General features: G+C 37.7%; 1 protein-coding gene across 1 annotated transcript in view; it reads right to left on the bottom strand.

Annotated features, from left to right (window-relative positions):
- Positions 1–25,728, bottom strand: part of ADAMTS19 (ADAM metallopeptidase with thrombospondin type 1 motif 19) — a 253,226-nt gene that overhangs the window by 15,589 nt on the left and 211,909 nt on the right. The window contains exons 19-21 of the mRNA XM_064595853.1: positions 19,823–19,958; positions 12,850–13,054; positions 6,960–7,112 (exon numbers count right to left, since the gene is read on the bottom strand). Of these exons, the coding sequence (XP_064451923.1) occupies positions 6,960–7,112; positions 12,850–13,054; positions 19,823–19,958 (494 nt within the window). The remainder of the gene's footprint in view (positions 1–6,959; positions 7,113–12,849; positions 13,055–19,822; positions 19,959–25,728) is intronic.

Raw genomic sequence — 25,728 nt, 5'->3', positions numbered from 1 at the left:
AACCCGAGCCGAAGGCAGACGCTTAACGACTGAGCCACCCAGGCGCCCCCATGTTTCTTGCATTTTAAAGATGTCTTTCTCTGGTAGTCCTGGTGATCTGGTTCTATCTATCTCTGGATATCCTCTATTTGGTAAACATATACTTCACTACATCTAAGCAAAAAACACTCAGTGCTAAGACTACTGAATTTAGAACATTCTTATCAAATTTCTTTGTATTTTTTAGTGGAAACTTTCCATCCCCATCCAACAACCTACTGACACTCAGTGTCCCCAAAATGAATTTTGGCATGTTCCATGCTCTATACCCTATAAAGAACATCAAGAGTAATTTTTTAATTAAGTCATATTTATTTACTGAAATGCTTTCAGGTATGATTTATAAAGTGAAATTACAGATACCCTGGTATGTAGCAAAAGAGCATTGACAGTATTATTTTATAAGTCTAGCAATTTTTCAAGGACTTATTAAGAAGACAGTATAATTAAGCCTTGTAGATTAAAAAAAATCCTCTTGCATTTTTCAATCCAAAGGATGTTAAATACATGTTCTTATATCTGCATTTATAATTATACATGTATATGCATATATAGTATATACATTATATATATACACACATACACATAGACACAGAGACACCACTTCAATCTCTCTAAATTATAAATCTTCTCTAGATAGAAGATATAACACAGATAGTATGTGTGCATCACTTTTTAAGCTAATATATTTCTGCTATGTTCAATCATATCAGCCAAATGCTTTGACAACTTTGAGTAATTCAAACATTTTAAAATTTGTGGTTTTTTTAATAAATTCATTTTTTAAATATTTATTTATTTGAAAAAGAGAGAGCAGAGAGAGAAGGGAGCATGAGCAGAGGGGAGGGACAGAGGGAGAGGGAGAAGCAGATTCCCTGCTGAGTAGGGAGCCCGATACGGGGCTCGATCCCAAAACCCGGGATCATGACCTGAGTTGAAGGCAGATGCTTAACTGACTGAGCCACCAAAGTGCCCCCCACCTTTTTTTTAATGTACCTGGGGCAAGAGATCAGATTCTTAGGAGACTTTAAAACTAAAAATGGTAGCAATGCAAAAAATGCCCCACTCTCTTGCAGTATAAAGAGTCAGAGGCAAAACAATTTGATAGCCAATAGTTTGGGGATTTTGTGCATGGTTTAGAAGACAGCTATCTTCTCCAGATAGAATGGTGAATAGCAAATTGTGTAAATGCTCAGTGGATGTATCTGAACAACACAGTAGAAAGTCTTTCCTGATGAAAAGTATCCTGTTTATCACTAATTTCTTTACTATGAACAGCTTACTCAGAGACAAGTGTATTTTGAAGTAAATATTCCTATAATGTAAAATATGTCTTCTGTAGGACATCTTGCCCAAATGTTTAAAACCAAACCCACAACCTCTGATTTCTTTAATTCATTGACTATCCAACAATGATAGATTTCAGGGTAACAGATTCATGTTCATTTATGAGGTAGCTGCTCAAATCTTCCTGTTTTAGGAGACTCTAATTATAAAACACGGTAGGCAGTTATCTTTCCAATGACTTGTAGACATAATTAGAAAATAATGCTATATAGAAATGCTAATCCACCAAGAAGAGTTTTTTAGATTATAGATAATTTCAGTTTGGCTTCAATCTACAAATTTTCTCCTGTTTCAAAAAAGGCACTTACAAAACTAGTGTTTTAAATTTGAGTAATCTAATGTAAGCCTTGCCAAAGTGTATTACAGTAAATAACAAACTAGCTATATGCTCTGCAAAAGTGATCTTTGGTTAAAAGAGAAAAGAGAAGAGAAACACTAGAGTCTCTCTTTGAGATTTACCAAGTATAGAAAAACGTTAAAGGATCTGAAAGTCCTATAGCAAACAGTATTTGATTATCTTTGTTTAACTACATTATTTCTCACACCTGGAGACCATATCCCAAGGAATGAGTTTTCCATGGAACTTAATGTGGGGAATGTAAGACTTAAGAATTCATAGATTAATATAAATTTAGTCTTATAAAAATGATGACATTCGGGTCTTTGGTAAATATCAGTCTTAGTAATGTATCTATTTAACAATACATTCTCTCCATTATAGCAGTTGTCATTTTATTCATTCCTTTGATTCTCTGATGTCAGCTGATACTTAACATTTTCTATTTTTACATTCTATTAAGGTATTTAATTTGGTTATTTGCAGCTAAGTATTTCTTTAAATTTGAATGGGAAATTCTCTAACAAGGGGTTAAACTTCCCTCTACTACTCTGTTACAAATCCACTTGGTTTATTTGTATTAAAAACCAGCAAGATAGGGCGCCTGGGTGGCTCAGTCGTTTAGCGTCTGCCTTCGGCTCAGGTCCTGATCCCAGAGTACTGGGATCGAGCCCCACATCGGGCTTCCTGCTCGGCGGGAAGTCTGCTTCTCCCTCTCCCACTCCCCCTGCTTGTGTTCTCCTCTCGCTGTGTACCTCTCTGTCAAATAAATAAAATCTGTACAAAAAAAACCCAGCAAGATATACATTTGGATTCTGTGACCTCCAGCAAGTGGATTTTAATTGGAGTGTGTGTATGACAGCATTGGGTCAGTCCAGATAATGCAGAATTCCACAGTCCTAAAGCCTCACCCGGCCATGGGGCAACAAGAAATTCCTCCTTTGGGAATTCTGGCTCTGGTTCTTTTTGTCTCTTTTGACTTAACGCAAAAATACTAGGTTCTGTAGGTGCATGATTAAAAACATAGTGTCATCTAGTCATTTAGTTTAGGACATTCTTGATTGCATTGGTCAGGATTTCTTTCTTTAAGTTTCCTTCAATGATTCACTGAGCTTTCCTCCAGTGGAAGAAAAGGTCCTCTGTGATTATTCATAATTTCATAGTTTTTAGATTCCTCTTCAACTGAATATACTGGATATAATTATGGTTTCCTTTTATAGGATAAGTTAAAAATCACTCATTATACTGCAAGCTTTATATTTATCACTTCTAAAAAAAGACAGACCATATTATTTGTACAATTAAATCATCCAAAATGGTTTATTGTGCTTCCAGCAATATTTTGAATTATATCATCACAAAAGACTCATCATCTCTTGTCCAAAAATCTATTTATCATGTCATGATGTGAGATGTGGCCAAAACTATTCATTTTCCAGAATTTTGAAGGAATAAATTAAATTCAAATTATAGAATATGAATTGAATCTAAGGACAAACCAGGAATAATTATGTATAATTCCAAGGTGTTTTGTGTCTCATTAAAATTCACTTGAACTGAGTTCTCTTGTTAATACTGCACAAAAAGTTAATGCTATAAAAGCTTCAGGAAGGACCAAATTTTGTGTAACAGGTAGATAAAACAATACTTTGTTCCTCTATAGGCCTCCAATAATGAAAACAAGAAGCTGCAGACGTTCAAATAAAGGCAGAAAGGTCAAATTCTGGCAGACAATAAGGCATTTCATTAAACATAAGGGACTATGTTATTTTTCACGTCAGTATTCTAAGGACGGCTTAATGAGTGAATACGGATTTTTTTACTGCCCAGAAACATATGGGTCATGTTCTGTTCTCCCGAGAAAGACCCCAAGGCCACATCTATATCCGAGATATAGTAGAATGTGGCATATAATTGTGTGAATAGTTAATGCAAGCCAGAGCTAAGCAGCCACAGTTTGTATCCTATTTTTTGCCAATTTTCTAGTCTCAGTGAAATAAACATAAGTACTGTCCAACAAAGGCTGTATTATATCTACTTAGAAATCAGAGGTGATGTTTTTATGAGTGATTTTTCTCTTTTGAATATTCCTGGATTTATATTTTTCTCTCTCAAGTTGAGAGCAATTTCTCCACTGTTGACACAAAGCTACCAAAACATAAATGATGGAGATCACATAGGCTGATACGAATGCAGTGAACAGAGTTTGAGGCATAAACAAACCTTTTTCTTAGGAAGCTTCCATTTAGTCGACACACCACTGGCTCAACAGTGGTTAACGACTTCTAGCCAGTGGGAGAAGCTGAGGATATATTTGTCTTTTAACTGATTCTCTAGTGATTCCCCCATATTATGGAGGGAAGAACATGGTTTCATAGCAAGATTTTTGTGGATATCTCATTGAATATCTCTGATTAAAGCCAACCCGAGGCTTCATTTTAAGTCTACTTCAGCTTATCAATAGTTTAAAAAAATACTAGTAGAATCTGAGTGAAACTGACAGATTAATTGAACTCCGGGGAGCACAGAAATCCACCCACAATTGCACACATCTTGTTGCTATTCCTGTGCCAGCGACACAGCTGATAAGAATAAGAAATCTATGTGCTCCCTCTGTCCATGAATACTTTAATCACTGAAACTTAATAATTGCAGCATTATTCCTTTTCTCTGTAATTATTGGGGGATGGTTTTTATTTTAACATGAAAGTGATATGTTAGGAGTGAAAAAGAAGGGGTAAAATCAATAAAATTCACATGGAGCCACTTGCTTTAATTGTGTATGCTGTTTAAATCTGTTATGCTGAGACCTCAGTCATAAAAAAGAACAAGGAAACAGGTTTAAAGAAAAGAGCAGACTTATATCCATATAAAGAAAAAAATGCAACATACTGAATCTTCTAAATAAGCAAACAAAAATCAACAGGCCAACAGACAAAGGTAAAACATCACAGAACAAAGATGAATAGTTATTAGAACTATCTACTCCTTTCCTTACCCGCAAAGGCTATCTATGTTCAAGCTGGGTAGCAATATAATAACTCCACAAAACCAACTTAAAGTAACTCAGTTTCAGTATACCTAAAAAGGGACACATATGTTACTCTGGTAAATTGGAAAAAACATCTTTTCAGGCTTAGGATGGAAAACCAAAAGTTACGTTTTTTATGATCTCCCCAGTTAATTTTGATTTTGCCTAAGATGTACCAGAGGCCACATAATAGGCACGTTTATTAATCAAGAGCAATAGTATGGGTCACGCAAATAGGATTTGCTAGCCACAGTTCCACATGCAGCAATGAAGGAGCTTATAGTTCTGTGCCATAAATTTTAACAACACCTAGATCTTCTGTTTTTTGCAATTACAATTTTTCTTTTTTAGAGTTACCTGGAGATTAACACTTATCACTTAAAGTATTTCCTTTTTTTAAAGACCTCACCACCTGGAGATCTTGACCTGAGCCAAAACCAACAGTCAGCCGCCCAACCGACTGAGCCATCTAGGCACCCCTCACTTAAAATATCCCTATTAATTAATAAAGCTGGAAAATTAGAGCTCATCTATTCTAGTGGTTTTTAAACTTTTTCTTAGAAAAAGAACTGTTTCACTTAAGGAAAACACCTCAGATTTCACTAGCCAAAATAAACAAATGTGGAGTGGCTACAATGAAAAGAGAGCAATGGATGGTCTTTCCCATACCCCTCCAACTAGGACTTTCATTCCCTTGTCCTATTTTATGCGTTCAGTGCTGAAGAAAGAGTTAATATACACAGAGCTTGAAAACTATGGTGTTACCTATTTTCCTTATTTCACTCATAGGGAAGCAAAGATACAAAGGTATTCAATAGCTTGACCAATTGGTCCATCTGTATAATGAGGGAGTTCAAACTATGCCCCTCCTGTCTTGACTTCCAAACCACGTCTTGCCCCTATCATCCCACTGTATTTCCCTCCCTTAGAATTAGGAAAACATTAACCCTAAAAATAAAATAAATTGTGGTTAATTTGGAATTCTCTTTTCCCTAAAAGTTGTTTCCTCTAAAGTGTGAAGTTTTCCTTCTATGGTTCACCAGTTCAAAGCTGCATGGATTGGGTTGAATATTTCCTAATTCTGTAGGGAGGAATCAATTTACATTGTCTACAAATGCATCCTTTAAAGAGTCCCAATGTAAACTTTAAATGCTGTAGGTCTTTGAAAGAAGAGTATAGGTTATGAGAACACGGGATGCTAATATGCAAACAGTTTTAGAGAGGAAAGACATCAGTAATCACAAGAAAATAGATTTTCAGTGTCAAGAATTTCTTTTGGGGCAACATTACACAAACTGGCTAACCACAGTGTGTTACACATTGAGAATATTTCTTCCAGAATGTCCTTTAGGATTCTTTATGAAAAGGCACCACACTCCCTACCATGCCCCAGCAGCTACCACTTTTTTTTTTCACATATAAAATAAAGGGAAAGAAGAGAGGATTTATTATGTCTCTTCTAAGCCGTAGTATTTTATGATTCCATGAGAATAAGTATATAATATCACAGCTGAATGTGGCAAGGCACAGGGGATTATTTGATTAATATTTACATTTTTGAAGACTAGTATTTGAGAGCTGTTTTCACCCAGAAATGATCAGAATTTTATCTTAAAACATAGGATTTATTAATATTTTATATAGAATGAATAGATGAGCTGTTTTCTACGGCTCACTTATATATGAGGTTCTACTTTATTCATAAATTTAAATATTTTCACAAAATTAAACTTACCATTCACCTGCCATATGAATTGTGTCTACTTGATTTGACCAAAGACCTTCAAGAATGCCGTTCCTTTCCATTTCTTCTATACACAACCCCAAAATTGGTGGGAAAAAGAATGCCTTTTACATATTAAGACGGAAATTGCCTCTGCTTGATGCTGTTACTACCTCCCTTAGTTACATTTTCAATGACTTATCTGATAGTATTCTGTTTATTAGATAAGTTTAATGCAAAAATATTCTGACAAAGAACGATATCAATAAAAATTCACAACAAAATAATAATAGATAGTATTTTTTGAGAGCTTCCTTTGTGTCAAACTACATTTATCTCACTTGATCTTTAAAATGGTTTTATAGAGCTCATGATCATGGACAGACAGATAGGATGTGAACCTGGGAATATAACACTCCATCTCTCACGATCCATACCCCTATAGATCCCCTAATACTGAGAATGTACAGAATGAGTCTCACCTTAGACCAGTCGCCCATTCGCCACACATAGCATTTCGAGTAATCCTCACAGTCCTCAGCCTCCCTGGGTCTGGTGGAGAGGACGCATTTCTTTCTAGGGTTAGTACACCTCACAGTCCGATGACGTACACCTTTGCCACACTTGACCGAACACTAGAAGATAACACCAGAGTCTGGATGAGGTCGGGAATTAAGAGATATAGACCAATGGTTAAATTATGTTAAGTAGTATTTCTAATCATCTCTCATAAGCCTATCACTCACATAAAGACCATGTTAAAGAATAAAGAGAAGGAAAACACCCATTACATCCCAATACCAGGAGCCAGATGAAGCTTAGTGCAGTGTTGGAAGTAAATGAGTTTCAGGAACACAGGACCATTAATACACAGAGCAATATAACATAGGATTGTTGATGAAAGACAATATACGGTGGTCAAAATGTAAAATACTAAACTTGATTGACGTCACATATTTATATACAGTTATGTAAGAAAATTCAAAAATTTATTTTTGCTAAGATTTAGTCTGCTTTAGCCCCAAGAAATGCTTGTGAAAAATGAAAATGTTTTTAGAGTGTTATTTCTCACAGACTCCTCTTAAAGCAAAAACAGAGAAAATCTTAGCAAAAAGAAAATATTTCATTGCATAATTATATACCCCTAGAAATTATCATTCTAAATGGCTATATGCATTGCAAATATAATTCAGTTCAAAAATAGTTTAGTTCATTTCATAAATAATTGATGCCTGATTTAAGATGGTGACCTAACACATAAAGCACATATGTATATTACACCTATTTTTTCTAGGTGCAACTTAGCATCTCATTTTCATTTATGCTCCTTGTTATGGAATATGTATAAAGCTTCTCAGTTTTACAAAGATACACCTCACTGACTATCTGGGCACAGGGACCAAAATGGCATTGGGCAGGAGAAGGGAGAGGACAGAGAGAAGGGAAGGGATGAAAGATATGGCAAAACTTGAACATTCAATGAATAATTGTGTCTGAAAAAAGTCCAAAGCAAGATTTGCAGGTATACATTTAACAGTGATACAGCATACAAATAACCATGTGGACTCCAACAGTTGTGTTCCTGAAAATCTGAGCATGGAAGTAATGCTATTTTAAATATGATAAATTTTGCACAAATGAGTGATTGTCTCATTGGCTTATGTATGAACATGTTGGACTTTAAAGTGGACTACATGTGTAACTTGGCATTTTAATATTTATCTTTTAATTTTTTTTGCAACTGGAACTAACCCTGATCCCTAAAATCAATTTTTAAATTAAATAAAAACGAGAGAGAGATTTTTTAATTGGTAGACTGCATTGAGACATATTATTGCTCCCAGCTGGTGCCAAAAATCTGTATATAAATCTGTATAGGCCAGAAAGGACTGGCATGATATATTCAGAGCACTAAATGAGAAAAATATGCAGCAAGAATACTATACCCAGCTAGGCTGTCATTGAAAATAGAAGGAGAGATAAAAAGCTTCCAGGACAAACAAAAACTAAAGGAATATGCAAACACAAAACCAGCCCTACAAGAAATATTGAAAGGGGTCCTCTAAGCAAAGAGAGAGCCTAAAAGCAACATAGACCGAAAGGAACACAGACAATATACAGTAACAGTCACCTTACAGGCAATACAATGGCACTAAATTCATATCTTTCAATAGTTACCCTGAATGTAAATGGGCTAGGTGCCCCAATCAAAAGACACAGGGTATCAGATTGGTTAAAAAAAACAAGACCCATCAATATGCTGTCTGCAAGAGACTCATTTTAGACCCAAAGACACCCCCAGATTGAAAGTGAGGGGGTGGAAAACCATTTACCATGCTAATGGACACCAAAAGAAAGCTGGGGTGACAATCCTTATATCAGACAAAGTAGATTTTAAACCAAAGACTATAATAAGAGATGAGGAGGACACTATATCATATTTAAGGGGTCTATCCAACAAGAAGATCTAAAATTGTAAATATCTCTGCCCCTAACATGGGAACAGCCAATTATACAAGCCAATTAATAATAAAAGCAAAGAAACACATCGATAACTTTAGTGGAGGGGACTTTAACAACCCCCTCACTGAAATGGACAGATCATCTAAGCAAAAGATCAACAAGGAAATAAAGACTTTAAATGACACAATGGACAAGATGGACTTCACAGATATATTCAGAACATTCCAACCCAAAGCAATGGAATACACATTCTTCTCTCGTGCCCATGGAACATTCTCCAGAATAGATCACATCCTAGGTCACAAATCAGGTCTCAACCAGTACCAAAAGATGGGATCATTCCCTGCCTATTTTCAGACCACAATGCTTTGAAACTAGAACTCAATCACAAGAGGAAAGTCGGAAAGAACTCAAATACATGGAAGCTAAAGAGCATCCTACTGAAGAATGAATGGGTCAACCAGGAAATTAAAGAAGAATTTAAAAAATTCATGGAAACCAATGAAAATGAAAACACAACTGTTCAAAAGCTTTGGGATGCAGCAAAGGCAGTCCTAAGAGGCAAGTATATAGCAATACAAGCCTTTCTCAAGAAACAAGAAAGGTCTCAAATACACAACCTAACCCTACACCTAAAGGAGCTGGAGAAAGAACAGCAAATAAAGCCTAAACCCAGCAGGAGAAGAGAAATAATAAAGATCAGAGCAGAAATCAGTGAAATAGAAACTAAAAGAAGAGTAGAACAGATCAATGAAACTAGGAGCTGGTTCTTTGAAAGAATTAACAAGATTGATAAACCCCTGCCCAGACTTATCAAAAAGAGAAGAGAAATGACCCAAATCAACAAAATCATGAATGAAAGAGGAGAGATCACAACCAACACCAAAGAAATACAAACAATTATAAGAACATATTATGAGCAACTCTATGCCAGCAAAGTAGATAACCTGGAAGAATTGGATGCATTCCTAGGGATGTATCAACTACCAAAACTGAACCAGGAAGAAATAGAAAACCTGAACAGACCTATAACCACTAAGGAAATTGAAGCAGTCATCAAAAATCTCCCAACAAACAAAAGCCCAGGGCCAGATGGCTTCCCAGGGGAATTCTACCATACATTTCAAGAAGAATTGATACCTATTCTTCTGAAACTGTTCCAAAAAATAGAAATGGAAGGAAAACTTCCAAACTCATTTGATGAGGCCAGCATTACCTTGATCCCCAAACCAGACAAAGACCCCATCAAAAAGGAGAATTACAGACCAATATCCTTGATGAACATGGATGCAAAAATTCTCACCAAAATACTAGCCAATAGGATCCAACAGTACATTAAAAAGATTATTCACCATGACCAAGTGGGATTTATCCCTGGGTTGCAAGGTTGGTTCAACATCCACAAATCAATCAATGCAATACATTAATAAAAGAAAGAACAAGAACCATATGATCCTCTCAATAGATGCAGAAAAAACATTTCACAAAGTACAACATCCTTTCTTGATCAAAACTCTTCAGAGTATAGGGATAGAGGGTACATACTTCAATATCATAAAAGCCATCTATGAAAAACCCACAGCAAATATCATTCTCAGATAACTTAGAGTTTTCCCCCTAAGGTCAGGAATGCAGCAGGGATGTCCACTATCACCACTGCTATTCAACATAGTATTAGAAGTCCTAGCCACAGCAATCAGACAACAAAAAGAAATCAAAGGCACCCAAATTGGCAAAGAAGAAGTCAAATCTCACCGTTTGCAGATGATATGATACTTAATGGGGAAAACCCAAAAGACTCCACCCCAAAACTGCTAGAACTCATATAGGAATTCAGTCAAGTGGCAGGATATAAAATCAATGCACAGAAATCAGTGGCATTGCTATACACCAACAACAGGACAGAAGAAAGAGAGATTGAGGAGTCGATCCCATTTACAATTGCACCCAAAACCATAAGATACCTAGGAATAAATCTAACCAAAGAGACAAAGGATCTGTACTCAGAAAATTATAAAATACTCATGAAAGAAATTGAGGAAGATACAAAGAAATGGAAAAACATTCCATGCTCATGGATTGGAAGAACAAATATTGTGAAGATGTCAATGCTACCTAGAGCAATCTACACATTCAATGCAATCCCCATCAAAATACCATCCACTTTTTTCAAAGAGATGGAATAATCCTAAAATTTGTATGGAACCAGAAAAGACCCCGAATAGCCAGAGGAATGTTGAAAAAGGAAAGCAAAGCTGGTGGCATCACAATTCTGGACTTCCAACTCTATTACAAAGCTGTCATCATCAAGACAGTATGGTACTGGCACAAAAACAGACACATCGATCAATGGAACAGAATAGAGAGCCCAGAAATGGACCCTTAACTCTATGGTCAACTCATATTGGACAAAGCAGGAAAGAATGTCCAATGGAAAAAAGACAGTCTCTTCAACAAATGGTGTTGGGAAAACTAGACAGCCATATGCAGAAGAATGAAACTGGACCATTTCCTTACACCACACACAAAAATAGACTCAAAATGGTTGAAAGACCTAAATGTGAGACAGGAGTCCATCAAAATCCTAAAGGAGAACACAGGCAGCAACCTCTTCGACCTCAGCTGCAGCAACTTCTTCCTAGAAACATCACCAAAGGCAAGGGAAGCAAGGGCAAAAATGAACTATTGGGACTTCATCAAGATAAAAAGCTTTTGCACAGCAAAGGAGACAGTCAACAAAACCAAAAGACAACCGACAGAACGGGAGAAGATATTTGCAAATGACATATCAGATAAAGGGCTAGTATCCAAAATCTATAAAGAACTTCTCAAACTCAACACCCAAAGAACAAAGAATCCAATCAAGAAATGGGCAGAAGACATGAACAGACATTTTTCCAATGATATCCAAATGGCCAAGAGACACATGAAAAAGTGCTCAACATCGCTCGGCATCAGGGAAATCCAAATCAAAACCTCAATGAGATACCACTTCACACCAGTCAGAATGGTTAAATTAACAAGTCAGGAAATGACAGATGTTGGCGGGGTGCGGAGAAAGGGGCACCCTCCTATACTGTTGGTGGGAATGCAAGCTGGTGCAACCACTATGGAGAACAGTATGGAGGTTCCTCAAAAAGTTGAAAATAGGGCGCCTGGGTGGCTCAGTTGGTTAAGCGACTGCTTTCGGCTCAGGTCATGATCCTGGAGACCCGGGATCGAGTCCCACATCGGGCTCTTCATTTTATTAACCTTCTTGGATTGGTGACTAAATATAAACAATATCCTAAATAAGAAATAATAAAAACAGAGTCCTTGCTTACAGGAGATGATTGTTAAATGTTTATGTCCTTTCTCCTTTCCCTTTTAAATGTTCAGGAATAGATGGTGAATCAAATGCGTATTAACATTAATGTCCACTAAAGGGTATACTAATGGTATATAAATGAAAAAGCAGCATTCTAAAATGTACATATAATATGTTCTTATATTACAATATTGACTGGGATGAAGTGTAAATAACTATTTTCCTGTTTGTAAAATTATATGTAATGAGTATATTCCTTTTATTTATTTTTATTTATTTTTTTAATAAAGATCTGATGTATTTACTTGAGAAAGTGAGAGAGAGCTCAGAGGGAGAGGGAGAAGCAGACTCCTTGCCGAGCAGGGAGCCCAATGCGGGACTCGATCCCAGGACCCCGGGATCATGACCTGAGCTGAAGGCAGACGCTGCACCGACTGAGCCACCCAGGCACCCCATATATTCCTTTTATTATCAGAAAAATGAAGAGATGGTATTGACACTGCTGTGCACAGAGATTCTGAATGTGACAGCTCATGACTTCACACAAGCTGAGAGTCAGAGGAGAGCAAGGACATGGAAAGGGGCGGGGGTGTGCAGTGTACCTCAGACCACACTCCTGCCTCCCACACGGTCATGCAGTCCTGGCCCTCACAGCGCTGGGCAGAGGCAGGCTTGGGCCCGGCGCAGTCCCTCTCCCGGGCTCTGGTCAGAGTCCCGTTGCTCAGTTGTTGGGTACAAGCCACTTGTCTGCTCTGCATCCCTTTTCCACAAGTTCGTGAACAGGGGGTCCATTCTGTCATCATCCATCTAAAAGTAAAGCAAGAACCACTGAAATCAAAAGATATCAACCCATTGTGTGTTTTGACATGTCTGGAGTTAAGAATTGTTGCACAGTGACTTTTACCCTTTTTTTATATATAGTTTTGTCTAAAACACCTCTCCTTTCTATCATTTTGAGTTCTCTGTATTTCTAATGTCTGTCTTAGAATCTGAAAGACTGAGATTCTGTCCACGCCATACTACATGCTTTGCCTGTTACTGCTTATCACACTGGCCACACTGAGATACCCAATAAGTACGTAACTGCTAACATACATGAGTTATTCCTATTCTTTGTGTTTTAAATCTTCACAATTAACTCCATGTGTTGAGTGCTACAACTATCACAGCCTTTTACAGAAAGGGAAACCAAGGTAAGGGGAGATTTAGCAACTCACCAAGGGTCACAAGGTTGTAGAGTCAGCAATTGAAATGAGGCTGTAGATGATCTCACCATGAGACAAACACAGATATGAGCAAGGTAACAGAGCCCTGTCACTGAGGATACCCTCTTTTTTTTTTTTTTTAAAGATTTTATTTATTTATTTGAGATAGAGAGAATGAGAGAGACAGAGAGCACATGAGAGGGGGGAGGGTCAGAGGGAGAAGCAGACTCCCCGCTGAGCAGGGAGCCCGACGCAGGACTCAATCCAGGGACTCCAGGATCATGACCTGAGCCGAAGGCAGTCGCCCAACCAACTGAGCCACCCAGGCGCCCACTGAGGATACCCTCTTATGTGGGGGAAGCAATCGTTAGTACATCAACAATGGCCTGCCACAAGATTCTGTGTCTGGGCCACATCCTCCGGATAAAGCTACGTGGACTTCTTTAGGCTGGCTTCTATGTGGTTGCCATGTAATCCCAGACACTGGAGGTGTGGACTCAGAGGGCTAAACACGAAGTGACCTCATTTTAGAGGTCCTCAAGAACTCCAAATCTTTTTCTTGGATTTCACCGATTCAGTGATTCTGCCAATACATAGGCATTTTAACACCTAGATGGACATTCTTTTCTCAAACAATCATCAGGGCAGTGATACATATCTCTGGCACTTCCATTTCCAATGAGTTGGGATATAGCCTAAGGACCACTAATTTAAACACCTCCCCAAATTTATTTCAGGAAGAACCAAGGCTTGTGCCAGAAAAGTGATTCATGAAATTTGTATGATTCTTGTCAGTAAGACCTTCTCTGCATTTCCCATTATTAGGTCAACCCTATAGGGGGATCTAAGCCCACCCCAAACTACCTGCACAATCCAATTTCAGCACAGTGCAGGGCAGTGAGAAGTCCCGAGCTTAATTTTGGGTTCCTTACTAATTGCGCACATTCTTGAAACAATACTCATAGCTGTTAAGTTTCCATTTTGTCATTTGTAGAAGTGTTTATTATTATACTGTCTGACATACAATAGGGACTCAGTATATAGTATATACTCTATATATGACAGTATATTTATAAGTAATTTATACTTACTCATTTCTCTAGCTTCATCTCTCATTTGTTTGGAAAAAAAACATATGCTCAGCTTGCTCCTCAAACACTTTCTATTTTCACCATATTGTACCTGTTTATGGAGCATCCACTGCCTGGATCCTTGACAGCCAGCTCCAAGTCCCTTCCTCCTAAAAGGGCTTCTCCATCCAACCCACAAGGATTGTGCTCTCCTTTGCCCTCTGGTACCTGGCTTGTGGCACCCAACACCATTTGTTAGATATTCCCTAGGGAAGTGGAAGGGTTCACACCCTCCCTACAAAATTTGCCCTTCTTTTCCTGATTAGTATATAAACTCCTTTTTTTAAATTTTATTATGTTATGTTAATTACCATACATTACATCATTAGTTTTTGATGTAGTGTTCCATGAAAACTCTTTAAAGGCAGAGATCAATGTCTTATTCTTCTTTGCATTCATAACACATTGCATACAATAACTTGTCATTAAACATTTCTCAAATTAAACATCTACAGCCTCATTTCAAAACATGTCTGTTTTACAGAAATAGCATCAATTCTTCCAAATTTACTTAAGCCCAAATGCTCCTGGCAGTGATCCAAAGTTTGGAAAGTCACATCTAATGCAATCTAGTTTTCTCATCTGTACAATGGTTTAATTCAAAATGATTCCATGCTTCTATTTCTGAAAAGGAAAAAAAAAAATCCTGGTAATATTTGTATTCCAGTACTGCCTCTAACAAAGTTCTTGTCTGCTGGTCTATCAAGTATGATGCAGATCTACCATTTTGCTTGGGAGTCCCTAGTGGATTTTTCCTAAAGTATTTATCTTCTAAATTTATTTAGTTTCTGATTCATCTTTCTACATGAGGATACACAGGTTATAAGCACAATTTAAACCCATTTTTGTACCTTTCCCTTTCCCTCCTATTATGGAACCAAGAAGACACAACCAAAAAGAAAAGTATTTGGGACTTCATCAAGATAAAAACCTTCTGCACAGCAAAGGAAACAGTCAACAAAACAAAGAGGCAACCCACAGAATGGGAGAAGATATTTGCAAATGACACTACAGACAAAGGGCTGATTTCCAAGATCTATAAAGAACTTCTCAAACTCAACACCCCAAAAAACAAACAATCAAGTCAAAAAATGGGCAGAAGACATGAACAGACACTTCTCCAAAGAAGACATACAAATGGCTAACAGACACATGAAAAAATGTTCATCATCATTAGCCATCAAGGAAATTCAAATCAAAACCACATTGAGATACCACCTTACACCAGTTAGAATGGCAAAAATTGACAGGGCAAGAAACAACAAATGTTGGAGAGGTTGTGGAGAAAGGGGAGCCCTCTTACACTGTTGGTGGGAATGCAAGTTGGTACAGCCACTTTGGAAAACAGTGTGGAGGTGCCTCAAGAAATTAAAAATAGAGCTACCCTATGACCCAGCAATTGCACTACTGGGTATTTACCCCAAAGACACAGATGTAGTGAAAAGAAGGGCCATATGCACCCCAATGTTCATAGCAGCAATGTCCGCAATAGCCAAACTGTGGAAAGAGCCGAGATGCCCTTCGACAGATGAGTGGATAAAGAAGATGTGGTCCATATATACAATGGAATATTACTTATCCATCAGAAAGGATGAATCCCCAACTTTTACATCAACATGGATGGGACTGGAGGAGATAATGCTAAGTGAAATAAGTCAAGCAGAGAAAGTCAATTATCATATGGTTTCACTTATTTGTGGAACATAAGGAATAGCATGGAGGGCATTAGGAGAAGGAAGGGAAAAATGAAGGGTGGGAAACTGGAGGGGGAGACGAACCATGAGAGACTGGACTCTGAGAAACAAACTGAGGGCTTTAGAGGGGAGGGGGCAGAGTGGGGATGGGTTAGCCTGGTGATGGGTATTAAGGAGGGCACGTATTGCATGGAGCATGGGTGTTATACAAAAACAATGAATCATGGAACACTACATCAAAAACTAATGATGTACTGTATGGTGACTAACATAACATAATAAAATAAAATAAAATAAAATAAAATAAAATAAAATAAAGAAGTATTTGCAGTTTCATGGAATCTCATATTTTTTAAATAAAATACATTTTTAGAGATCCTCAGTATAATGATAAAAGTTACTTTTTCTTTTTTTAAAAAATATTTTATTTATGGAGTGCCTGGATGGCTCAGTCATTGAGTGTCTGCCTTTGGCTCAGGTCATGATCCCGGGGTCTTGGGATCGAGCCCCACATTGGGCTCCCTGCTCGAAGAGAGGCCTGCTTCTCCCTTTCCCAATCCCCCTGCTTAAGTTCCTGCTCTCACTATCTCTCTCTGTCAAATAAATAAAATCTTTAGGAAAAAAAAAGAAAAAAATTTTATTTATTTATTTATTTGAGAGAGAGAGAGAGTGAGCACATGCAAGCATGAGCCGGGGGGCAGGGAGGGGACAGGGAGAGAGTCCCAATCAGACTGGGAGCTGAACACGGAGCCCAATGTGGGGCTCCATCTCATCACCCTGAGATCATGACCTGAGCAGAAACCAAGAATGGGACGTTTAACCCACTGAGCCATCCAGGTGCCCCAAAAGTTATTTTTTCCATTCCTTGTGAAAGCTGCTCAAAAATAAGAACTAGAATGTAAAATGCATTCTAATAAAGCTCTTTGTATTTTAGAATTAATCTAGTTTGGAATTATCCCATTTCCTTATCTTTAAGATTCCTTCTTCCAAAGTTATTTACTATTGCATTGATATATTTTATATTTGGCACATAGGGTTCCACCAGTCTGTTTAGTGACCTTTTCAATAAATGTAAATGGAAATTGGAACGAAGGTTATGCTATGCCAGTAAGTCACAGAAAGTTTTCTTACTATGACCCCCAATAATTGCTCATGTCCATTTCTTACTTTTCAGTATTTTGGTTAACCTCACTGACATTGCTTCTTGGTGGTTTGCAATATATTGACTCCTTTTCCAAGAGAAGGAAGATAATAATCTCTAACAAAAAAGACATGCAGTGTCCAGCTGCAAAAATTTCTCACTCAGAAGTGTAGTGACCTTTTAAAACTATTCATTTTACCAAGTCATTAGCAAGGTATTTTCCCCCAAGATAGCTGAGGTCAGTGAATGAACAATAAATGGTGTGTATTGTACATTCTGATCCTTTACAGACCAACTTAGAAAGTGACAAATATGCTCTAGTCCTCAAATCCAACTCCTCCAAGAATTCCTGATAAATCAGAAAAAGCCAGTGCTCTTTCCTCCAAATGGAAAAGTTACATGGTATATGAAACAAATGGTGTTTTGAAATATTTTAGCAAATAATTTAACACAAGATAAATTAGCATTTTAATATCTATTAAAAGAGATAAAGAAAAAGATAATTCTTATGAATGGTACTAACAAAAATGATCCAAGTTCTCTAGCTGACAGGGCAAAGGCCAAAAATTCTGCTTTTCTATCTGTCCAGCACTGAACGGAAGGGAGTCAAAGACCCGACTGCAGGTAACAATAATTCCCTTGGTCAATTTTCCTGTTGATTACTACATTGCCTCAGAAAAAAGCTTAATTAGTTCCTCTACTTATGAAGTTACCCTGAAAAGCAGAAAGCCAGGTACTGAGAGTATATTGATGTGCTTTTATCTTTTTGCACATCCTTTTACGTCTCATTCTTCTGTCCTATTCCTTAGAAGCCTAATTTTCCTTGGGGGTTGGGGAAGGACAAGAATATTAGAGCAGGAGTGCAAAGGAAAGGAAAAATTGATAATCAGCTTTTGTCACCTTAAATACACCAAATCTACAGAAAAACAAACCTTGAAATTTCAGCATTGTAAGGGAAGAAAAGATTTTCCAAATTCTTTAAGCTCTCATTAACATAGCATGAGCTGGATCTGAAGGGCTTCATAACTGAGTTTGGCAGTAAGCCAGAAACAGAGGGAACTCAGGATCAGTGCTACATCAGAGGTGCGGAAGGGGGCGGGGGGCGGAACAGGGAAGCCAGAAGAACTGAGCATTAGCCTGGATGACACTAATTCCCAAAGAGATTAAGACAGAGAGGTTTAAATATAGTTAATTGGCAACTTTGTTTCTCCTCCCTCCATACTTACTGTAGTGGAGGGTCAGGAAGAATATTCTATTAGTTACAGACCACTACAAAGCCACAGATTCTTTGCATATCTGAGATGCAGGACCTGTAAATTCACATAGTGCAGGAGCCAGTGGGAGGGGCGATCAATCTCTGCAGCTCCCTAGGAACTCACAACTAACTACACCCTCACTCACTGAGCCTCAACAGATCTCTGAGTGTCAAGACCCAACAGATGTCCCTGTCCCTGTATTCCAGAGGAATCACTGCAGCCTCACACTTTTTTTTATCATTCTATCTCTGAAAGCTTTTAGGACCTTTGACACCGGGGTCAGTCCCACTTAAGCCCATTAATTTTTATATGGGCTGTGATCTGTAAACAACCTGTATGTCTTCATGAAAATTTTTTAGTTTTCAAGGAGCCCTATAATGGGAACTGCTCCAAACAGCCTTGCTGCTAGCTCACTCCCAAATTAGACTCGGGCTCCTCGTCTCTGAGGGTTATTAAGGCACAGTCCTCTTTCTACACCACTTTCAGCGGCTCAGCATCACTGTCTTATTTCCTACTCAAGAGGTTTTTGCCGACTTTGTTGCCTCATCCTCACTGGGGAAGTCACAGGAGACCAAAACAGCTGACTGTTTGGTAACTAGGACCCAGTGCAGGGATCCAGCGAGCAGAGGTCAGGAATCAGGCAGTCAGATTGGGGGAGCTCTGGGAGAGGAAGTGAGGAGGCAGCCTGGGGAACCAGGAGGACCACACTGTCCCTGGCGTCCTGTGAGGGACTGGGTCCCAGCCAGTCCTGCTTTGGTTTATAACATCCTTGGCAAGTTCTAACACATCATTTTAGAGAATTCAAGAACAAATAGCTAAATTCAACTCATAACCAGATTTTTGAAGAAGTGACCAACAGATGACCACATAATTTTAATTACACCTCGTCCGTCCCACTTAGTTGTTTTCACACTGTGGAGAATACAGTGAAAGTTGAGGGAAATCCTAGCCTTGCTGCTTTAATACTCTTTCCATTCAGGCAATGATCTGTCTTTCCTAGACCTTGCCTATTTAAAACCCTACATTTTGGTACATATTCCTTTGCACTGTCTTTAGGAAAAAGTGATTTTGTTGATATTTTGAGTATGTTTTAAGCGTTAGTAATCTAGGGGCCACATGGAGTTTTCACAAGTGGTGGGACTTGGTTACCTTGTTTGGCATGGCTGCTCATGGCACTTGCGGATCTGTGGTTCAGGCTTGCTTAAGTATTTGCACTTCTTGTTGTCCACGATGCTGATGTTTTTGTTCATGATTTTTGTGCAAGACACTGTTGTCTTCCTTTCTCCTGAAAAGAGCAAACAAACACGTAAAGAAATTATAGGCCTTTATGTAAATGACTTAGGAGGTGTGCATAGGTTTGTAATTTTCAGACTTCAAAAGGAATTTTAAGTTAGATCGATGAAGATATGATTTATCATTTACATAAAAATGCATCTCTAGGCTTAAGGAAGATAAATGGTCACTTTTTTCCTCATTAGAAATTACATGGCAGGGCGTCTGGGTGGCTCAGTCGGTTGAGTGACTCTTGATTTCACGGTCATGATCTGGGTCATGGGATCAAGCCCCAAGTCAGGCTCCACGCTCAGCACAGAATCTGCTGGAGATTCTCTCTTCCCTCTCCCTCTGCTCCTCCCCCAGCTGGCACATGTGTGAGTGCTCTCTCTCTCTCTCAAATAAATAAATAAGTCTTTAAACAAAAGAAATTAAATAGCAAGTTTTACATTCCCAAGGGATTGTGGCAGCATAAGGTGCCAAGACATTAATTAAAGATTCGTTAGTAAGGACTATGCCATCTTTTAGCATTAAGTGGTGGAAAGCTGTAATTTGTAAACAACCTGTATGTCTTCATGAAAGCACATAAACACGCATGCATATTTTATCATTTGGCTGTACACCATCAGTACTATGTAGTAAGTTATGGAAAGCAAGCTTGTTTTCAGTGTAACTCAGAACTTTATTCTTACTGTCTCTGATGAAGGTATTCTAGAGCAATGAGGAATTCTTGAAATCCTCATTCCCTGTTTATTGTGATGTTCTCTAAGAAAAGCCATGGGACTTTTCACCAGATTTCAGAAGAATTGCTTTTCTACTTTCTCTGTTAGGATAAAGTCTGATTACAGGAGGTAAAAATGACCACTTGTATGGTGTATTTATTTTTATCTGGGCCCTATAAGCACACTTACTTGACAAGATTTTCATTATTTCTTCTTGCACCTAAAGAGCCTACTAGACACATGTTAATTCTCTTTCTCTACAAAAGTCTAAATATCTATATAAGATTTCATAATCTAATTTAACTGATTGACATTATGAAGTAATTAAATCAACCAACAATTTTAAAGCCAGATGGGTCATAAAGGATTAAGAAAATAATCACAAGTCTTCTGGGTCTCTACTGCAAGGCCATTAGTTAGGGTCCGATGACTGTCATGCAGTGATAATTAGGAAACAGAGCATTCATGCTGGTCATGCCAAATATGCCTGGGCTGGTGGCAGAGAGGTCACTATGTCATTTAATTAACAGAGAGGGAAGGCTGGTGTCAGGAAAGAAGGAAAGAAGGAATGTAGAGAGAGAGCTACTTTGAATAATTTTTGAGTATCTCTGACCTGAATGGGGGATGGGGAGAGGCAACAGGGTGGCCCAAGAGAAGGCAGAAGAACAGGTATAGGTTTAGGATCTTTCCTTCCTTTCCCTCTCAACAACACTGAGCACAGTCCAGGACAATTTTTAGTCTACAAAAAAATGACTACCTCTCTCACCTCTCTCTCTCCCCTGCTGTGTGTGTATGTGTGTGTGTGTAGTAACGAACAATTATATCTATGATTATTGCATATCATTTATTGAAATCATTTAGTTTTATCTTCAGTTTCATGTCCCAGTACAGGCAGCACAATGTTGGCCAATTATGCCTTATCTGGAGAATTCCAGGTCTGGTGCAATGCAACTTATTCTATGGGAGCTCAATGCAGACAACAGAATGCCAGGCAGGTAAAAGGTCTTTTCCCAGCTTGGAAAATAAAATGTGGGCTGAACTGCAGGACTTTATGGCCAGTTGCAACGTGAATGAACATCTCCGCTCAGAAGTCCGCTAAGCCTGCCCTGTGCACCTCACACGGTCAGGTGAGCTGATGGGATCTGGTAGAGAAGAGACAACGTTTGACGCCTGGGGTAAATGCTTTGGGGCTGCCCAGGCTATTCTCTGGTAGGTAAAGAAGGGGGGGAGTGTGGCATTAGATTTACTCATAACAAGTGTTCAATACCTACCAACTTCAATTTTCAAATAAACTGCAAAAAAAGCAGAAGAGGCTTATGTTCATTCTTTCACAGAGAAAACTGGCCTCACAAGGTAGTTACCTAAGTGTAAAAAAGTTGGGACAAGGGGGTTGTAGTTAACTTCCTCCTAGTTTCCTATGCTCCAGGTGCTCCTTTATGACCTGATGCTCATACTAAATAGGTATCGTGCAGATTCCGTACAATGCTAACATATGTGAGTACAACTTCTACATTACAATGATGCCTACTTTAAAGCAGGATTAACATGCAGGTTACTCTCATTAAATCTAAATGTTAGCTTTAAAATCTAATTTAAAGCCTTCAAATTCATAAGACACTCTTTTGCATTATAGATGGAGTTGCCTGAAGTAATTTAAATAGTGGCTTTCTGCCAACTACAATACGAAAAAAATGACTAACAGACATTATCCAGAGAACTTTTGCTGATCATATATGTAGTTATGAGGTAAATAACTCAGGGCTAATTATACGGCATTTTTTTACTTTCTTCAGAAAATACATAATTTTAGTTATACTCCCCTAGAGCTAACATATTAAGCTCTTGAAAAATATCCTTTAAGTGTAAGTGTTGATATATCAAGAGACAGAGATACCTGTGTCATTTCAGGGATCACCTTGGTGTTCTAAGAAAGTAGAGAGGCGGGCGCCTGGGTGGCTCAGTCGTTAAGCGTCTGCCTTCGGCTCAGGTCATGATCCCGGGGTCCCGGGATCGAGTCCCGCATCGGGCTCCCTGCTCGGCGGGAAGCCTGCTTCTCCCTCTCCCACTCCCCCTGCTTGTGTTCCTGCTCTCGCTATCTCTCTCTCTGTCAAATAAATAAAATCTAAAAAAAAAAAAAAAGTAGAGAGGCATGGGATTGTGAATTGGGACTTCTCCATCCACAGTGTAGCAAGGAAGCTCACATCATACATGTTTTGGCAGATAGGATAAGCTTGGCCCTACTTTTTAAAAATTTCATTGAACAAAAACAACAGAATTGGGGGGAAGAAATCTATTGCTCAGCTCCAGGCACACCATGCCTATGAAAATACAACTAGATCTTAAAGCCATATGGAAATGTTATTGTTTGACTTTTTTCTTTTATATATTTTTATGTTCCAGCCAACACAGGAAATTTCCATTCTAGCATCTAATAGCAGTATTAACAATGCATCCAATACTGTGGAACCTAGGGACGGGCAGAAAGTGATGAAGTAACTGGCTTCCTGCCTGAACCACGAGTAGCTGCAAGCTGTTGACAGTGGATTACTTGCTTTACGGCAATTAACTTCACCTCTGGCTCATTCCCATTAAATCAGCATTGGGGAAATCAGTTTCTATGTTCTGAATACAACTAGGAATATAAGAACATAACCATTATGCAATTGGTCTCATTACTGAGTGTGGGCAAAATCTGAAAACGAACGGTAATTTTTATGTATTGACTCTTTCTTTGTTCTCTGAAGATACTTAACAAAGACTAGATATTAGATCGGGTGCCTTCTTTTCCACTCTCAGATATAAGCTGATATTTTTTTCTAGGCTCTGTGTTTAACCCCATGAAATGGATATTTTTAATAAAAGTATGTTCTATCCATGTAGATCACATTTCTAGAACTGGCATCATAAATATGGAAACCTGTTCTTGGGAGTGTGTTCAGTGTTTCAATATACATTATTGAAATTCTCTCTATCTTACTGGATGCTCCAAACTTTTAAAAACTTGTGAACCTCTATAAGACTGAGACTACATATGTTCATTCGTCTTTATAATTTTCTCTCAAATTATTTATTTATTTGTTATTGAACTAACAATGGCCAGCAAGATGAACCAAAAATAAGTGTATTTTACTGAGGACGAAGGGTTTTTCCCTGAGCACTTAGAAATACGTAAGGTTTTTTTTTTTTAGCATACATTTATTTATTTTTTTATTATGTTATGTTAGTCGCCATTCAATACATCATTAGTTTTTGATGTAGTGACCCACGATTCATTGTTTTTTAAATTGAACAACATCCAAAATTGTGCATGCCATTTAATTCTTAGCCATTTTTTGACATTTTTATAAAAATTTTCCCTCAGGGCTTGGGCTTAATATTAAAATAACTATTTCATCTTTTTTAAATGAAAATATTTTTATTTTGTATTGTTTACAACACCCAATATATAATCCAACCTAACCTTATCATTCCCATGCACATAAATAGTTTAATGGGACCCCATAACATTCAAGACAAATTTAACTCGAGTGCTAGCATAACACTCGGGAATCTTCATGCACTAGCTTCTCTCTATAAAAAAGTAGAAAATGGTCAAAGTATCTCCCATTCCTTGATCCTCATATTTTGCACCCTAGATAAACATCTCACAAACCTCAGTGCCTTTGCACCTATGCATATCCCTGGAATGATTTCTACATCTTCCCATATCACTCTGTACAGTGATTTTATTAGCTGATGCCTACTAAATGAACAGTGAATCCTCTAAAAGCAAAAAGCACTCATCATTGGACTACTCAGCAACAGTGAGTGTGTATTTGGTATTGGTAGAGAAATCGATGAGTGAACTACAAGAATGTAACTCAAGGCCAAAGTGCTTTTTGTACTAAGAATTTCATCTTAAGACTATTTCCTAAAATGGTGAAAAGTCATTTGCAAACCAAATGACTAGTTATGGGAGATAGTTATCTAAGGCAATTTTAGCTAATGAATTTTGTAGGTATTAAAATATGAGTTTATAAAGAGTTCACATTAATATAAAAATGTTCTTATTAAAGAAAGTAGAATTTAAAACTGTATTAAATATTACTGAAATAAAATAATGCAGAGAAAAAAATATATTTTGGTGCATTTTCTTCAGGTAATAACATTTATTATGGTGCAGGCAATGTGTCTTTAGAATGGAAAAATGGAAACAAACTGCGCTGGCAAAAAGATAGGGGTATTCTACTCGGAGCCTTAGAATCTGTTCACGCACAAAGAAAGCCGTGTCTAAAGGATATCAGAGTGAGAGTCTTCAGCTGGTTGGGTTTGGACTAAAGTGAAGAACGTGGAATATTGTCTTATTTTTTTTTCCCCTTCAAATTGTATCTATTTAGATTTCCTAAAAACATGTCTATTCATTTATTTCAAAAGGGATTATTGAATTTGGGGGGCTCTTACTCTAGAGGTTTTATATCACTAATCCATCCACCAGCTCAAAATAAATTCTAGAGTAACGCAGTTACTGTATGCAGTATGAGGAATGCTAATTCAACGCACAACCCTCAGATACTATGAAATGATAGATCTCGAATGCCTCTCAAAACCAAGATCACTTAAAACAGGTCTTTTATGTAAAAAAGAACTTTATCCGGTGAACCATACTTTTGAGGTGCCAAAATAAACTTAAAACATTCCTTCAAAGAGTTTGTAGATGCTTCAGAACACCAGTGCAAAGTAAACATTTATTTCCCAAATACATTTTAAGCTGTTTGAAAGTAAAAGGACTAATTTCAATGGCCAATGCTAAAATATGAAATGATATATATCCTTTCAAACAGTTCTAAAACTATCATTAGAATTTGAAAAGACGGTGCCAAAAAGCATACAGATGTTATACTGTTGGAAAAATTTTCCTGAGATCATCAACATCCATTTGATATTTAAAAATATTCCTTCTAAAAGGCTTTTCATATCTTGTGATAACTGATATTAATAAAAATAATTAAAATGCACAGTGAATTAACCTTAAGTCAGGTTTTCATTCTAAAACAGTTTGAGATTCTAATGTAAAAGATCATT

The sequence above is a fragment of the Mirounga angustirostris genome, unplaced genomic scaffold (genome assembly GCF_029215605.1).
Source record: "Mirounga angustirostris isolate CCGP_5_RB_7025 unplaced genomic scaffold, mMirAng1.0.hap1 SCAF_7, whole genome shotgun sequence".
Classification (NCBI taxonomy): domain Eukaryota; kingdom Metazoa; phylum Chordata; class Mammalia; order Carnivora; family Phocidae; genus Mirounga; species Mirounga angustirostris.
This window is presented reverse-complemented; position numbering and strand designations above follow the sequence as displayed.